The sequence below is a fragment of the Moschus berezovskii genome, chromosome 18 (assembly GCF_049115385.1).
Source record: "Moschus berezovskii isolate FMDL1 chromosome 18, NW_MosBer_1.0, whole genome shotgun sequence".
NCBI lineage: Eukaryota > Metazoa > Chordata > Mammalia > Artiodactyla > Moschidae > Moschus > Moschus berezovskii.
The window spans coordinates 71,107,168-71,125,867 of record NC_142477.1 but is presented as its reverse complement, the minus strand read 5'-3'; the positions used below and the strand labels follow the sequence as shown (position 1 = coordinate 71,125,867).

Here is an 18,700-nt window from a genome sequence, read left to right as displayed (position 1 = left end):
TTTCACAATGTTCCTGTAAACTTTGTAATATTACTAAATTCACAGGAATTTAAAATGGGGGAAGAGGTCTCTCCTTTTCTAGGTCATTATAATGTGTGTGGTTGACTGTTCCTCAACTTCTCTTCTTGAGAATCCCAGGATCAAATCATTCCTGGCCAAGAAACAGAAGACTCGTCCCATTCCCCGGGGGCTCAGCTAAAAATGGACAGAGAGCGAGTGCGGCCCCACTGCTGAAAGGAGGCACTGGGGAAGAACCGCGCTGCGACATAAGGGCTCTCGCACACCACAGCACAGGCATTCATGCTGCACGGAGGCCACGGGCATCTTATCACGTCATGCAGAGAACACCGCCACGCTCGGAGAGCAGGCATGTCTCGTCGGGAACGCGATTTTCCCCTTTGGTTTCTCCTTCTGCACTAATAGGCTGGTTCAGAGAAAAACATGAGCATCCTGTTGTTTGAATAAATAAATACAATGCAGAAAGGACATGCTTGCTACTGAAGGTGACAGGAGGTGATGGATGATAAAACAAAATCTAACTGGAGCAGATCAGGGCCATTTCTAACTAAATATTACAGTTCAAGAATATCAAGGAATGGAGCATTATGAATGCAAAAACCTTCAAACATTTTTCAAAGCTCACATGATCTTTCATTAAGTGGTATATACAAATGATCTCTCTTTAGGTGGTATATACAGTATTTAATGGAAATACCCAGCAAATCATTCTATACAGGGCCTAAGGATGCAAAGGTTTGCTATTAATATGCTTGATTTCCCAAAGTGGCAACTGAAACTATTTCCTTACTAGACAATAACAATGAAACTACATAGAACTTACCTCGTAATACTCCCCAAACTCTGCTTGCAGTGAGCGTAGCCACTGGTCCTTTCACAGTTAAATTATCTGTATTGGAAAAAGGAAAAATACATTTCTCGTATGGTGACAGATGGTAACATTTTACATTATATACAAATATCAAATCACTATGTTGTAAATCTGAAACTAATATAATGTTATGCCAAGTATACGTCAAAAAACCAGGAAAGAATAAACACTTCTCTGCTTCATCATCACCGACCACAGCCACCACCACTCAGGGTGTCGCGTGACAGCTGGTGACACTAGGGCAAACAGAGCTATCCAAAGCCAGTCATCAGGTGACAGGCTTCTGACAAGGTCGCCTTTCCATCAGAAGCACAGAGTCATGAGTTACGCTTCTGTGTAAAAATGGATAGAAATACTGAATCACCATATTGTGTAAGGGGAATTAACAGTGTTGTAAGGTAACAGTACTTCAAAAACAAGCAAGCTCACGAAAGAGAGATAAGACTCTTGGTTTCCAGAGGCGGGTGGTAACTGGACAAAGGCAGGCAAAAGGTACTCACTTCTGCTTATAAGATAAATAAGAACAAGGGACGTAATGTACAACATGATGAACATGGTCAGCACGGCTGTATGCTGCATATGAAAGCTGTTCAAAGAGTAAATCATAAGAATTCTCATCAAGAAAAAATCTTCTTCATTCTTTAATTTTGTTTCCATATGAAATGGACGTTCACTAACTTCCTGTGATAATCATTCCAAGATGTATGTAAGTCAGATCAGAATGCTGTACACCTACACTTACACAGTGCTGTGTGTCAGTTATATCTCAATAAAACTGGAAGAAAAAACAAGCTTGCTTTTAATCCCTCAATGATACACAGTACATTTCCCAAAACACATCCTTGCTATTTCTGGGTCATTCTTTTCTCCTGAGCTCCAAACCTGTTTCTCCAACTACCTTCTGTATATCCTCACTTAGAAGTCCCGTTAAAAATGAAAGTTGCTCAGTCCTCTTTGCGACCCCATGGAATTCTCAGTCCATGGAATTCTCAGTCCATGGAATTCTCCAGGCCAGAATACTGGAGTGGGCAGCCTTTCCTGTCTCCAGGGGAACTTCCCGACCAGGGATCGAACCCAGGTCTCCCACATTTCTTGGGGATTCTTCACTACCTAAGCCACATGGGAAGCCCGGGAATCCTGGAGTGGGTAGCCTATCCCCGCTTCTCCAGGGGACCTTCCCAACCCAGGAATCGAACCGGGGTCTCCTGCACTGCAGGAGAATTCTTTACCAGCTAAGCTACCAGGGAAGCCCCAGAAATCCTGCAGGTTCTTCCTTAAACTCCACAAGCCCCAGACTGAACTCTTCCCTCTTCTCACTTGCTGGGCTCTGGACTTATCCTTTCCTCTCTCCAGCCAGCCGAGTAGCTCAAGTCAGGAACCTGGGTGTCACCGCCATGATTCCTCATTCTCCCTAACGGGAGAGTTCTCTCCTGCTACCACTCTACAGAGCAGGGTCTTACTTCAGCTAAGAACTTAAGTCAAAAGGGCAAACTCCTCAGTGCCCCTAATTCCTTGCTGAAGCCTCTGGTATCAGTCTTGTACTCTGTAAGACCAGAGTTTTCTCTACTCCAGCCGTTCTCTCCCTGTGCCCCCTACTTGCCCTGTACCTAATACCCCTAACACTGTCCTGAATCTTCCTTAACACTCACTTGCTGGGATCTTGCTTGTCGTCCAGAATCTGCCTTCTAATGCTGTGACAGAAGTTCCATCTTTGGTTGGGGAACTAAGATCCCCATGCCGAGGTGCAACTGATGCACACACTGCAACTAGAGGTTGCCCCAACAGTCACTTCCCCGTTTAGAGAGGTTCCTCGTGGCATCATCCACAGGTAAAGTAAAGCACCGGAAAGCACAGAGAGGATGTGACAGGGAAGACTTTGCAACAGTAAAGACACTCGAGGGCTGCAGGTTCATGATTTAACACGGTGTCTCTGCTCCATCATCACCCTGCACCACCATCACCCAGGGTGTTGCATAACAGTTGGCTACACATGGGGAAAGCAGCTCTATCAACAGCCGACAGTCAGGTGACAATCTTCTGACAAGGAAGCGCTTCCATCAGACGAAGAGTCATGAGTTAGCTAAAGGCCAGACTAAGAATGGTATTGCTATTATGACCACAGTCTAATCACGACTCCTCCCCTCTACTGAATCCTTAGTTTAAGCTCCCTAAATAGAACTCACCATTTCACTGGTCACTGTTTAAAAGCCAGTTTTTGCCACGTTCCAGTTCTGAGATCTCCTGGAATCAGTCAGCACAAAGACTTATCTAAAACCATTAACATGTGGCATATACCTGATGCCGGTTATTTTCCAACAGCTGAGGACTGGCTGATATTTAAAAGAATTCTGACTCAACCCAATGCAAACCACACATATAAAGCAGTAAGGAGGAGACTGTGTTTCCTAAATATATGGACAAATAAGCTACAGAATTTTTATTTCAAAGCCAAATTCTTAGTCTCAATGCTGATAAGCTCCCTGAGGTGGGACGAAGCCATCTTTCTTTCAATTACCCCTTTCTATGCTTTTTGCACCACACTGTTGTTTTGAAGGGTATACATGCAAATAACAGCAGTGGATTCCTCTTTTTAAAATAATAAAATGTTATAGGTAAGACTAAATAAAATCCCCTTTGAGATGCCCACTGAACTCCCCCTACTTGCCTTAGAGGAAGCACGAGGGCTTTTCCTGGGCACTGTTATATCCATGTGACAGGAAACAGAATACTGCTTTATGAGCACCTTCTTGTATGTATATTGGTCTATAAATGGTGTCCTCCTGTACATGTTATGATGCATCTTCCCTTGTCCAACTCAGCAGTTTATCTCGGCAGGTTCCCGTGTCCGTTCCATCTCCACTTCCTTTTTAAGTACCGTATTTACTGATGTATGCTGCCCTGGCTCTTCACTGCTGTGCGTGGGCTTTCTCTAGTTGCGGTGAGCAGGGGCTCCTCTCGAGTTGCCGTGCACGGGTGTCTCATGGTGGTCGTTTCTCTTGTTGTAGAGCACAGGCTCTCAGGCACATAGACTTCAGTCGCTGTGGCACATGGATGCAGTAGTTGCGGCTGTTGGGCTTAGCTGCTCCTCAGCACATGGGATTTTCCCAGATCAGGGGTCGAAACGCGTGTCCTCTGTATTGACACGCAGATTCTTAAACAGTGGACCCTAGAGAAGCCCTGTAACTCCACTTGTTTATTCTCAATTGTTGAAGAGTATTCCCTAGTGTCAACTGACAAGATAGATGCAGCCGTTCTAGTGATGAACACTTTGTCTTGCTTACAGTCACTGTGGCAGACAAACCACAGAGAACATGCTTGGTGTATGTAATTACTTCTCTTGGTATAAATTAGTCTATATCCGGTTCTGAGGAGATGCCTATTTTTATTTTACTTGATGCTGCTGTTAACACTCGTCAGTTTCCCCAAGATTTCCTCATACCCTTGGACAATGCTTCAGTTCAGTTCAGTTCAGTCGTTCAGTCGTGTCTGACTCTCCGCGACCCCATGAATCACAGCACGCCAGGCCTCCCTGTCCATCACCAACTCCCGGAGTTCACTCAAACTCATGTCCATCGAGTCGGTGATGCCATCCAGCCATCTCATTCTCGGTCGTCCCCTTCTCCTCCCGCCCCCAACCTTTCCCAGCATCAGAGTCTTTTCCAGTGAGTCAACTCGTCGCATGAGGTGGCCAAAGTATTGCAGTTTCAGCTTCAGCATCAGTCCTTCCAATGAACACCCAGGATCGATCTCCTTTAGAATGGACTGGTTGGATCTCCTTGCAGTACAGGGGACTCTCAAGAGTCTTCTCCAACACCACAGTTCAAAAGCATCAATTCTTCGGCGATCAGCTTTCTTCACAGTCCAACTCTCACATCCATACATGACCACTGGAAAAACCATAGCCTTGACTAGACGGACCTTTGTTGGCAAAGTAATGTCTCTGCTTTTTAATATGCTATCTAGGTTGGTCATAACTTTCCTTCCAAGGAGTAAGCGTCTTTTAATTTCATGGCTGCAGTCAGCATCTGCAGTGATTTTGGAGCCCCAAAAAATAAAGTCTGACACTGTTTCCACTGTTTTTCCATCCATTTCCCATGAAGTGATGGGACCAGATGCCATGATCTTTGTTTTCTGAATGTTGAGCTTCAAGCCAACCTTTTCACTCTCCTCTTTCACTTTCATCAAGAGGCTTTTGAGCTCCTCTTCACTTTCTGCCATAAGGGTAGTGTCATCTGCATATCTGAGATTATTGATATTTCTCCCAGCAATCTTGATTCCAGCTTGTGCTTCTTCCACCCCAGCGTTCCTCATGATGTACTCTGCATATAAGTTAAATAAGCAAGGTGACAATATACAGCCTTGACGTACTCCTTTTCCTATATGTAACCAGTCTGTTGTTCCATGTACAGTTCTGACTGTTGCTTCCTGACCTGCATACAGGTTTCTCAAGAGGCAGGTCAGGTCGTCTGGGATTCCCATCTCATTCAGAATGTTCCACAGTTTATTGTGATCCACACAGTCAAAGGCTTTGGCATAATCAATGAAGCAGAAATAGATGCTCTTCTGGAACTCTCTTGCTTTCTCCATGATCCAGCGGATGTTGGTAATTTGATCTCTGGTGCCTCTGCCTTTTCTAAAACCTGCTTGAACATCTGGGAGTTCACGGTTCACATATTGCTGAAGCCTGGCTTGGAGAATTTTGAGCATGACTTTACTAGCGTGTGAGATGAGTGCAATTGTGCGGTAGTTTGAGCATTCTTTGGCATTGCCTTTCTTTGGGATTGGAATGAAGACTGACCTTTTCCAGTCCTGTGGCCACTGCTGAGTTTTCCAAATTTGCTGGCATATTGAGTGCAGCACTTTCACAGCATCATCTTTCAAGATTTGAAATAGCTCAACTGGAATTCCATCACCTCCACTAGCTTTGTTCGTAGTGATGCTTTCTAAGGCCCACTTGACTTCACATTCCAAGATGTCTGGCTCTAGGTCAGTGATCACGTTATCGTGACTATCTTGGTCCTGAAGATCTTTTTTGTACAGTTCTTCTGTGTATTCTTGCCACCTCTTCTTAATATCTTCTGCTTCTGTTAGGTCCATACCATTTCTGTCCTTTATCGAGCCCATCTTTGCATGAAATGTTCCCTTGGAATCTCTAATTTTCTTGAAGAGATCTCTTGTTTTTCCTTTTCTGTTGTTTTCCTCTATTTCTTTGCACTGATAGCTGAGGAAGGCTTTCTTATCTCTCCTTGCTATTCTTTGGAACTCTGCATTCAGATGCTTATATCTTTCCTTTTCTCCTTTGCTTTTCGCTTCTCTTCTTTTCACAGCTATTTGTAAGGCCTCCTCAGACAGCCATTTTGCTTTTTTGCATTTCTTTTCCATGGGAATGGTCTTGGTCCCTGTCTCCTGTACGATGTCACGAACCTCTGTCCAGAGTTCATCAGGCACTCTATCTATCAGATCTAGTCTGGTATCTTGTTATTTCCATTTGTGTGTTACTTTTATCATCATCATCATTAACTAGTTTAAAACTAGTTAATCCTTTAACCAGAAAATTTCATGGTTAGCTTATCTCCAGAAGTCTCCCTTTCAGAAAAATGGGGTTTGCAAAGCTGAATGCAAGACAGACTGTAACTCCCCAGCCTCGACACATTTCACTGTTTGGATTTTACAGTATGTCATTGTACTGCCAGGCAGCAAAGATTCCTTGGTAGTTTACTGATCATTTCTCAATTCAGATTGTAAAATCTAATTCATAAGGTGTCTGAGTGCTAACTGTCAACTCACATGACTAATGTGGGCAAGCCATCCTGTTTCTCTTCTAAGAACAGCCATAGAATGGAAGAGAGATGAAGTTATTTTGCAAAAAGATGTATCAAGGCATCAAGAAATCTCATCCCTAATCTAACCGAAAGGATGAGGAGATGTACTTTAAGTGTCTGTGAGGCAGTCTGAGAACAGAGGGGTTACTCTTTTCTCTAAGACATGCATTTTCCTGTCTACTTTGCCACCTGACTCGCCAGCCTGCTCTTTCTGCACTAATCGTAAATCACCCGTTGCTCTTCTTTGATTCCGTGGTACAATTGCATGTAATTTCCAGTAGGTACATGCTATGAAAAAGGTCTGCCCATCTGCTTCTTCTTTCTAGAACAAGTTAGGAAAAGTCTTGGAGAATAATATTTTATGCAAACAAAAAATCATGTAGCTAAATGTTGACTGTATTTTCAATCAATATAAATGAAGATGGAATATAAATATAATACAACATATATTTAAACGAAAAGTGAAAACCTTATCCCTCTCAGTTCTGCATTATCTATGTGTCAACTTAATTATAAACAGAAATCATGTCAGGACTTCTCTAGAGGTCCAGTGGTTAAGACTCTGCTTCCACTGCAAGGGGCACAGGTTCAATTCTTGGTCAGAGAACTAAGATCCCAGATACTGTGCCAAAAAAAAGAAAGAAAGAAAGATCATGCCTATAGACACAGGCTTAATTTCAAAATAAACTATCTAGATGTCCAAAATTAAGGGATAAGCCAAGTAAGTTTTGGCACATCCATACAGTTGGTTGAACATTATTCAGCCACTAAAAATGCTGTCATTGAAAAACATTTAGTGAAATTCATGTTCATATGCAAAAAAGAGGCTTCCCAGGTCATGCTAGCGGTAAAGAACCCGCATGTCAATGCAGGGGATATGAGAAATGCGGGTTCAATCTTGGTTATGACGATCCCCTGGAGAAAGGAATGGCAAACCACTCCTGTGTTCTTGCCTGGGAAGTCCCATGGACAGAGGAGTCTGGCAGGCTACAGTCCATGGGGTCTCAAAGAGTCAGACATGACTGAAGCAACTTAGTTAGCATAGCACATGCAAAAAAGAAAAACAGAAAAACCACATGTACAGAACTAGACCGTAGTTCCACATGTAGTTCCACATGTAGCTTTTTCACGCCATTCTTTATCTTATGCTTTTATTTACGTCTATGTAAAACATTCAAATGCATTACTCTGCAAAAAAAACATGTTAAGTAACAGAGGTTAACTCTGAGTGCTGAGCTTATGAATAATTTAATTTCTCCTCAGGAGTTACTGTACTTAAAGATTTCCTGCAATGATTATGTTTTAGTTTTGCCATCAGACTTTAACGGTAATTATTTAGTTATTTATTATTGCCATATGTACAGCATGTAGGACTTTGGTTCCCCATCCAAGGATCAAACCTGTGCTCCCTGCAGTGGAAGTGCAGAGTCTTAACCACTGGACCGCCAGTGAAGTTCCCTAATGTTGTTTTTTTTTTCAATAAAAATGATAAACTCACTGGTTAAGAGCTCACAATAGCTCATGGAGTAGAGTCAGCTCTGGCACCAAGTCTATAACAAGCAGCTTTGTGTACCGTCCATGCCCATGACACAGGTACTCACAAGACTCATCCGAAGTGATGCTGGGGAAACGGTCACACTCTGGGTCCATGGTAACTGAGACTTCAAGTTTCTGTAACTCCATTTCCCTTGGCACTTTATTATAGCCGTGATGCCACTTGTAGAAACCAAAAATATAGTCATAATATCTGTGTGAGAGAGAAATTCAAACACATTTTTAAACCATTGTTGCTCACTCGCTAAGTCGGGTCAGTATCTCCCAGAGCTTGCTCAAACTCATGTCCACTGAGTCAGTGATGCCCTCCAGCCATCTCATCCTCTGTCCTCCCCTTCTCTTCCTGCCCTGATCTTCCCCAGCATCAGGGTCTTTTCCAGAGTCAGGTCTTCACATCAGGTGGCCCAAGTATTGGAACTTCAGCACCAGTCCTTCCAATGAATATTCAGGGTTGATTTCCTTTAGGATTGACTGTTTCAACCTCCCTGCAGTTCAAGGGAGTCTCCAGAGTCCTTTCCAGCACCATAATTTGAAAGCATCAATTTTTCAGTGCTCAAATCTCTTTATGGTCCAACTCTCACATCCATATGGGACTACTGGAAAAACTATAGTTTTGACTATATGCACTTTTGTCAGCAAAGTGATGTCTGTGCTTTTTAATACACTGTCTAGGTTTATCACAGCTTTCCTTCCAAGAAGCAAGGGTCTTTTAATTTCCTGGCTGCAATCACTGTCTGCAGTGATTTTGGAGCCCAAGAAAATGAAAACTTACTGTTTCCATTGTTTCCCTCTTTACCATGAACTGATGTGACTAGACGCCATGATCTTAGCTTTTTGAATGTTGAGTTTTAAGCCAGCTTTTTCCGTGTCTTCTTTAACCCTCATCAAGAGACTCTTTACTGCTTTTCACTTTCTGCCATACTAGAGTGGGATCCGGTGTATTCGATTAGCATTGTAGCTGTGTTTTATTGAAGATAAAAGAAGCGGGTGACAGAGGATGAGATGATTAGACAGCATCAGGGACTCAATGGGAATAAGTTTGAGCAAACTCTGGGAAATAATGAACGACAGAGGAGCAAAGAGTCTTACATGACTGGCGACTGAACAACACAAGCTAAGTTTTAAATACATCCGTGGTAGCAGGTGATGTCATTGACTCCTCAGACCCCTGCTACCTGTTATGAGTCCAACTAGAAGCTCCTACCTCAAGCTGCATATCAGCATCACCTGGGGAGCATTTTGCAAACAGGTATTGATGTCCAGGGGCTTCCCTAGTGGCTCACGTGGCAAAGAATCTGCCAGCAATGTGGGACCTGGGTTTCATCCCTGGGTAGGGAAGACCCCCTGGAGAAGGGAAAGGCTACCCACTCCACTATCCTGGCCTGGAGAATTTCACAGATTGCATAGTCGAGGGGGTCACAAAGAACTGGACACAACCTAGTGACTTTCACTTTCACTGATGTCCAGACCTTCAGAATCAGAATCTCTGAGAGTGTGATTTTAAAAGTCGCCTGGGAAATGACCCCAAGTGACTCTTATGAGGTCCCCATTATAAAAGTAATCAAACCAATAATCCTGGGCGTGTAAGACCATTCTGACCAGTGATGGGGCAGAGATGGGAGGAGGGTGAGCTCTCCTCTCTGAGGTGAGCACCAAGAAGAAAACTTTCTCTGTACGTAACACCAACACAAGTGTCAACCACACCAAAGAAAGCAGGTCAGAGCTGACAAGAATACAGATTTCCTAATGATCCTGTTGAACCCTGAAATCCTGCCTGCTTTTGGACTTTTCAATGCGTGAGATTCTTTCCTGTCGCAGCCACCAACGACCGAATGGTTCAAGATTGAGAAACGAGTAGACAGGGCTGTCTGCTGTCACCCTGTTTGTTTAAACTGTACGCTAAGCACATCATGAGAAATGCTGGACTGGATGAGTTATCAGCTGGAATCAAGATAGGGGGGAGAACCTTAGACATAGGGATGACGCCACTCTAATGGTAGAAAGTGAAGAAAAACTAAAGAGCCTTCTGATGAGGGTGAAGGAGGGGAGAGAAAGAGCTTGCTTAAAACGAAATATTAAAAAGACTAAGATCATGGCATCTGGCCCGATTAGGTGGGGGTTTAGATGCTAAGTCATGTCTGACTCTTGAGACCCCATGGACTGTGGCCTGCAAGGCTCCTCTGTCCACGGGACTCTCGAGACAAGAATACTGAAGTGGGTTACCATTTCCTTCTCCAGAGGATCTTCCCAACCCAGGGATTGAACCAGGGTCTCCTGCTTTGCAGGCAGATTCTTTACTGAATTAGCTACTGGCCCCGTTACTTCATGGAAAATAGAGGGGGAAAAGGTTGAAGTTAGTAACAGATTTCCTCTTCTTGGGCTCTAAAATCACTGTGGATGGTGACTGTAGCCAAGAAATCGGAAGATATTTGTTTCTTGGCAGGAAAGCTATCAGAAACCTAGACAAGTGTGTTGAAAAGCAGAGACAGTACTCTGTTGAAAGGTCTGTATAGTCAAGGCTGTGGTCTTCCCAGTGGTCACGTATGGTTGTGAGAGCTGGACTGTGAAGAAGGCAGAGCGCCAAAGAATTGATGCCTTCAAACTGCGGTGCTGAAGAAGACTCCTGAGAGTCCTTTGGACGGCAAGGAGATCAAACCAGCCAATCCTCAGGGAGATCAACCCCGACTATTCACTGGAAGGACTGATGCTGAAGCTGAACCTTCAGTATTTTGGTCATCTGATGTGAACAGCTGACACGCTGGAAAAGTCCCCGATGCTGGGAAAGACTGAAGGCAGAAGGAGAAGAGGGTGTCATAAGATGAGACGGCAGGATGGAATCACCAAGGCAATAGATATGAATTTGGGCAAACTTCGGAAGATGCTGAGGGACAGAGGTCTGGCATGTTGCCTCCATGGGGTCACGGAGAGTTAGACGCGACTGGGCAACTGAACGACGACGACGACGACGCGTGAGATAACAGGTTCTCTTTCCGTTCAAGCCAGACCGAGCCGGGGCTCCTGTCACCTTCCAACAAAAGTGTCCCAGCTAACAGCACCGAAGAATCCTCAGAGGGCCTGGACAGTTCACATTCTGCTGGGACCCAACTGTCAGAGGAGGAGGGGAGGAAATAAACATTTGAAGGTGCTAGAAGATAAAAGAGCACATAGTCTGCAAAGCCTAAAATATGCCACAGATTCTGATAAGCCAGAAGGCTGTATAAGCTACTTAGATATAAGACTGTCTTGTGTTTTTCCAGGGAAGTAAGGAGAGATGGGAAAGTTCTGATGAACTTGGAAGTGTCTGGAAGTTAACCAGTGAGACAGTGAAACAGATAAAGGTGCTGAGGAAAATCATTAGCTTAGGAAAATCTTTTTATACTTTAAAAATCTTTATTTACTTGGCCGGGCTGAGCCTTAGTTCTGGCATGTGGGATCTAGTTCCCTTACTGAGGACTGAACCTGGGCCCCTGCATTGGCAACCTCCAGGGAGTCTAAGCCCCTGGACCACCAAGCAAGTGCCTATCGAAAAGTCCTGACAGATTCAAAAGGAAATAAAGATCACAAAACTGTATAGCTAAAAATGGTTAATACGGTAATCCTAGGGCTTCCCAAGTGGCACTAGTGGTAAAGATCGCCAGTTGCTGATGCAGGAGACACAGAGACGGTGGTTCCATCCCTGGCTCAGGAAGATCCCCTGGAGCAGGAAATGACAACCCAGCCCAGAATTCTTGCCTAAAAAATTCTATAGGCAGAGGCGCCTGGAGGGCTACAGTCCACGGGGCCACGAGTCAGACACAACTGAGCACATAGCAATCTTATGTCTGCTGCTGCTGCTGCGTCACTTCAGTCGTGTCCAACTCTGTGTGACCCCATAGACAGCAGCCAACCAGGCTCCCCCGTCCCTGGGATTCTCCAGGCAAGAACACTGGAGTGGGTTGCCATTTCCTTCTCCAAATCTTATGTCTACACTACCACAATTAAAAAAAAAAATTAAAGGGAAATTAAAGCGGTCGGAAGCTTTAAGATATGAGTCAAGTGTTGGCTTGTCCCAAATAAGGAACAGCTTGGCCCTGGATATTAAAACTCTAACAGAAAACCCAAAGGGATCTGACACAGTGGTATCCAAGGTGTGTGTGAAGAGTCAATATCTCTGTCGTCTCCACCTCTTTGCGACCCCATGGACTGTAGCCTGCCTGGCTCCTCTGTCCATGGAATGCTCCAGGCAAGGATACTTGAGTGGGTAGCCACTCCCTTCTCCAGGGGATCTTCCCCACCCAGGGATTCAACATGAGTCTCTTGCATTGCAGGCAGATGCCTTACCATCTGCGCCACCAGGGAAGCCCATTTTAGCTTGTCAGGAACTGAAACTAAAGTTTCGGTTAACTAAGGAGGGAAAAAGGTTAAAAAAAAAGAAAAAACTAGCATGTGATCTAAAAGCTAACGAAGCAGCCACATACCAGACAGACAGAACACTGCCTGCAAAATGCATACTGTTTCAAAGCAGGGGTTGAGAGAAGTGGGTTCTTCAGGAGACAGGAGCCATGAGGATCTGAACACACTGGGCCTCGGTTTTACCTGTTCTCCATGGCCTAGAGATTCTAGAATGCCCCATCATCTCTAAACCTTTTCAACTCCATCATGCCTTTACTCTGAAGCAGTAAAGGGCCCTCCTCTGATCCGAAAACACTCTCCTGAATGCTTTCAACTCTCGGCCATAAGGCCTAATGTTTTATAACCTGCTTCCTAACATGCAGGGTATAATTAATAGCTGCTTCCCACACAGGGCACAAATTAGTTAGGCAAAGTCCTCAGATAACTACCTGCACTCCCTTAGGATGCCAAGCCTTGTTTTTTAAACCCTCTCACAGCTTATTCAAGTTCCGGTTATCTAACCATGGTTGCCTTACATCATCCACGCTTTCTCGCTATACTCACACCATTCAGCTTACACTGTGTCCGTGTTTTACTAGCAGTATGGCACAGAAGGAAAATCCAGTTTTACGAACTGAGTCCCAGAGCAGATAAGGTGTGTTTATTGTTAAAAGATTCCCAAGTCATGATCTTCCATTAAATGGCCTTCAGGTACTTTTTCCTTCTCAGTATCCCAAGGCCGGTAATCAACCACCTTGATGTTACTTCTTCACCCAGACTCCAGCCATTCTGACCTGACGGCAGATTCAACACCAAAGATTCTTTAGAGTAAGCATCTGAAATGAGGGAAGCGTTGTCCCTCTGCTTACTGAGTGGCTCAAAACTGAAGGAGAAACCATCTCTGCCATCGACTTCGTGAGTCTCTTCGGCCAAAGCCTAAGTCCAGGCCTAGCTGGGGTCAGCAGGTGCTAATGTGACTCCTGCATTTCCCTCCCAGCGGCTTGGTGTCCTGCAAGCACAATTAAGCTCTAATGACCTCAAGGAACAAGGACCAAAATCTGAGGGAGGGAAGGACCTGTACAGTGAGCACCAAACCACACTCCTTCAGGGCACCTTTAGGACTGTCCTGCCCATTAGGACAGGTCGAAGACTGAGGCTTCTTGAGACATCTCCCCAAGGGCAGTCCGCCTTGCAGCGTTAGCAAAGCCAGCGCTGTGGCACAACACCGCAAGTCAACTTTTACCTTTGCTCAGTCCATAAGTCGTGTCCCACCCTTTGTGACCCCATGGACTGTAGCCGCCAGGCTCCTCTGTCCACGGGGATTTTCCAGGCAAGAATGCTGGAGTGGGTTGCCATTTCCTCCTCCAGGGGATCTTCCCCACCCAGGTAGGGACGGAACCCATGTCTCTTGTGTCTCCTCCATTGGCAGGCAGATTCTTTCCAGCTGAGCCACCAGAGAAGTTCCCCCCGACCCACCTCAGTCAACTTGACAGCTATTGTAAAAAGAAACAAAAAGCTAGCACTGTGGGCTGCCTCCCTACTACACAATTCACCCTGTGGCCAATGGGGTGACAGACCTGAGGCTGGAGTGCTGAGAGGTGCTAAGGATCTAAACAGGAAGCTGGGAGAGCAAGCACAGAAGTGCTTCTGGCCAACAAAAGGAGAAGCAGGTACTGCAGTGTAGTGACCATACCAAAGCAGTTAGGTGAAAATATCCCACACTTTGCTTGGAACAGAGATTTTGGAAGGGAAGGGGAGTTTTGGGCAATGCCTCAACCTAAGGACTTTCTGCCACCTGAACTGTTACCGGATTGGGGGAGGAGAGATTGCCTATAAATGACAAGCCACTTTGGGAAGCCCCTAGTCCGCAAACTTTAAGAACCCATCTTCCTCCTAGAACTCCCTCCAGATAAACTGCCATTAACCCTCCATCCACTCCATTCTCCGAGGCGATCATGGCCACAAACTCTGAGCACCCTACCCCTTCCGCTCAATATCCTGCACCCGAAACGGGGTTCCAGAGCACCCAGGAAGTCCCTTAGGAGGCGGGGGTGGGGGAGGGAGGGGAAGTCAGGGGAAGAGCTTGCGTTCCAGTCCCTGCTGGCTCAAGCCTTCTCTGCTCTTCCAGCCCCGTGACTGTGGTCTGGTCACTGGCCGGTTCAGCTGTCAAACAGGGGCCAGCGCGTGGCGAGGCTGGGCGGCCGAGCAGGCGGTAAGAGGCTTCAGGCGCTCCTGCTCCCGGCCCCCGCGCCCGCGCCGCGTCCCGGGTGGCCCGTCCCTCCCGGTCCCGGGGTCTCCGGGCCCCCTCCCTGGCCGCCCGTCGGGAGCGCTCACCGCCGAAACGCTTCCTGCAGGATTGCGCACGAGGGGCCGGCCTTGGAAGTGGCGCTGTGCCCGAAGAAGAAGTTTCCGGGCGAGAGGTGAAGCAGGCGCGGGGTCGTCGTCACAGAGAGAGGCAGCGGCCAAAGATTCAGGTCTCGCGGAGCAGAGACGCGCGGGCTCCGCGCCGCCAGCGCCGCCTGCAGCGCCAGCAGCGCCAGCAGCCCGGGTAGCCTCAGCCTCCCCAGCCCGCACTGCTCCATGGCTGCTCAGCTGCCCTCCACCGGGGCCCGCCCCGTAAGCACCGGCCGCCGCCTCGGGTCCGGACTTCCCGTCCAGGGCAGGGAAGGTGCGTGCAGCGAGCGAGCCCGAGCGTCAGCTGACTGCGCTCCGCCCGGGCCCCGCCTCCAGGCGGGTGGGCGGCCTTCGGATCCCCGCCCCGCCTCGGCTCCGCCTCCACAGGGCGGGGCGCCGCCGGGACCACCGCCCGGACGCAGCGGCGGGCCGCGCCCAGCCCAATCCGGCTCTCCTCCACGCCCAGACTCCTGCTGGCGGAACGCACGCCACGGAACGCCCCAGTTCCTCCCGCCCCTAACACCACATAACCGCGGTGGTTGCTTGACCCTAAGTCTGGATTTCTCTAAAATGGCAGTTCAGCTTTAAATATTAGAGCGTGCCTTCAGAACTCCTTCAGTTCAGTTCACTTCAGTTGCTCAGTCGTGTCCGACTCTCCGCGACCCCATGAACCACAGCACGCCAGGCCTCCCCGTCCATCACCAACTCCCGGAGTTCACTCAAACTCATGTCCACAGGGTCGGTGATGCCATCCAGCCATCTCATTCTCTGTCGTCCCCTTCTCCTCCCGCCCCCAACCTTTCACAGCATCAGAGTCTTTTCCAGTGAGTCAACTCGTCGCATGAGGTGGCCAAAGTATTGCAGTTTCAGCTTTAGCATCAGTTAGGACAGAGTTTTGAACAGATGGGAGGGTAAAGATTAGGCGGGAAATACTCCATAAGAAAATGGGCGATTCTGAATCTTCCCACTTAGACATGATCTCTGACTTTGTAAAGTCGGCTTCTGCTTATCGTCAAAGTCTCATAGCCTACTTGAGACGGGCTTTCTTATTTCTTCTTAGGCATGCTGCTAGATTTTTCATTCCTTTGCTTCTGGTGTCTACAGAATCGCTCCCTCCCCTAGCTCCCCCTTCCTCCCCAGAGATGATGAAAGAATGAGGTAGCCGTTTAGGTCTTGGCCTGGAAATATCTTTCCACCTGCTTCTTATACCACTGACCCCATCCCACCTCAACCAGTGTGGAAACACAGCTGCCAAAGTCTTCTTTGTAAAAGGTAAACTGGGTCATGTCACTTCCTTACTCATACATGCCAGTGGCTTGTTTCCTATTGTCTCTAGCATAAAATACAAGTTCCTTAACGTGATCCCCATGGTGTGGCAGAATTTGCATCAGCTCTACATGACTTCCGCCTTTCATTACCTTGTTCCAGTGCCCTGCCCTTCTGTTAACTTGAATCCACTGAGCTTTCTCTTCCCTCACAGCTTGACCTAAAGGTGTCAGGAAAGCAGAGAAAGGAATGAGAAGTAATACAACTTACTCCTGCCCTAGACTGAGCACATTTTCATCTATCAACTGGCAAAGAGATGCTCCTTGACCAAACTTTAGTCAGGCTCTCTTAAACCCTCTTCTTGACCAGCATAGCCCAGTTCTAGCAAGGATCCTGAGAAGTTAATGGATTAAGAATCCCCCAGAACCACCACCCTTGATATGGGATCACCCTGGGATCCTGCAGCAAGAATTCTATTAGGTTGGTTTGGGAAGAATCTCCCTTACTCTTGATGTCTCCTCTTCATAATTCTCCGTCCACGCGCCACGGCTGCCCCCTGCTCGTTGGCTATAAAACCCCAGCTGTCTTTCTCGTCTTCAGAGTTGAGCCTGACCTCTCTCCCCTGTTGTGATTGTCTTGGCACATCCTTCAGTAGTCCTGAATACACGTGGCAGAATAATTTTAAAAAAATTGTTCACACAATATTTTTGGATCAGTCATCCCCGAGGAGTGAGGTGCAAGGGGACAATAGGGAATTTATTTCTAGCTCAGGCTTTTTTTTTTTTTTGGCCTCGACATGTGGTATGTGTGAACTTAATTCCCTGACCAGAGATCAAATCCTAACCCCCTGCACTGGAAGTTTAGAGTCTTAATCACTGACCACCAGAGAAGTCACTCTAGCTCAAGTTTATGGATAGATAATTTATCAGTCTGTTTCTGCTTTATTGACTATGTATGCCAAAGCCTTTGACTGTGTGGATCACAATAAACTGTGGAAAATTCTGAAAGCGATGGGAATACCAGACCACCTGACCTGCCTCTTGAGAAACCTGTTTGCAGGTCAGGAAGCATAGTTAGAACTGGATATGGAACAACAGACTGGTTCCAAATAGGAAAAGGAGTACTTCAAGGCTGTATATTGTCACCCTGCTTATTTAGCTTACATGCAGAGTACATCATGAGAAACACTGGGCTGAAGCACAAGCTGGAATCAAGATTGCTGAGAGAAATATCAATAACCTCAGATATGCAGATAACACCACCCTTATGGTAGAAAGCGAAGAACTAAAGAGCCTCTTGATGAAAGTGAAAGAGGAGAGTGAAGAAGTTGGCTTAAAGCTCAACATTCAGAAAACTAAGATCATGGCATCTGGTCCCATCACTTCATGGCAAATAGAGAAACAGTGGAAACAGTGGCAGACTTTATTTTTTTGGGCTCCAAAATCACTGCAGATGTTGACTGCAGCCATGAAATAAAAAGATGCTTACTCCTTGGAAGGAAAGTTATGACCAACCTAGACAGCATATTAAAAAGCAGAGACATTACTTTGCCAACAAAGGTCCGTCTAGTGAAGGACATGGTTTTTCCATTAGTTGTGTATGGATGTGAGAGTTGGACTGTGAAGAAAGCTGAGTGTCAAAGAATTGATGCTTTTGAACTGTGGTGTTGAAGACTCTAAAGAGTCCCTTGGACTGCAAGGAGATCCAACCAGTCCATCCTAAAGGAGATCAGTCCTGAGTGATCATTAGAAGGACTGATGTTGAAGCTGAAACTCCAATCCTTTGGCCACCTGATGCAAAGAGCTGACTCATTGGAAAATATCCTGATGCTGGGAAAGACTGAAGGCAGGAGGAGAAGGGGACAACAGAGGATGAGATGGTTTGATGGCATCCCCGACTCAATGGACATGAATTTGAGTAAACTCTGGGAGTGGGTGATGCTCAGAGAGGCCTGGGGTGCTTCAGTCCATGGAGTCACAAAGAGTTGGACACTACTGAGCGATTGAACTGAACTGAATTTATCAGTCCCTGGTAAAGTAAAGTCCCTGGTAAAATCCTTTGGCTTCCCTGGTGGCTCAGCTGGTGAAAAATCTGCCTGCAGTGCAGGAGACCTGGGTTCAATCCCTGGGTTGGAAAGAGCCCCTGGAGAAGGAAATGGCTGCCCACTGCAGTATTCTGGCCTGGGAGAATTCCATGGACTGGTATAGTCCAGGGAGTCACAAAGAATCGGACACGACTGAGCGACTTTCAATTTCAAGGCTTAGTTTCAGGGAAGAGAATCCACTCCCCTTAGTATTAACAGAAAGGAATTAAATACAGGATATCGAGTGGCTCACAGAATCTTGTAAGAGCTGAATAATGTGACTCGCAGCTGAAATTCCCAGAATTGTGACTAGGATCCCAA

General features: G+C 46.4%; 1 protein-coding gene across 1 annotated transcript in view; it reads right to left on the bottom strand.

Annotated features, from left to right (window-relative positions):
• LOC129553169 (beta-hexosaminidase subunit beta) overlaps positions 1-15,347 on the bottom strand; it is a 32,610-nt gene extending 17,263 nt beyond the window's left edge. Inside the window, exons 1-3 of the mRNA XM_055421856.2 lie at positions 14,971-15,347; positions 8,313-8,458; positions 842-907 (exon numbers count right to left, since the gene is read on the bottom strand). Coding sequence (XP_055277831.1) covers positions 842-907; positions 8,313-8,458; positions 14,971-15,218 — 460 coding nt within the window. The 5' untranslated portion in view covers positions 15,219-15,347. The remainder of the gene's footprint in view (positions 1-841; positions 908-8,312; positions 8,459-14,970) is intronic.
• Between the last annotated feature and the right edge of the window lie 3,353 nt (positions 15,348-18,700).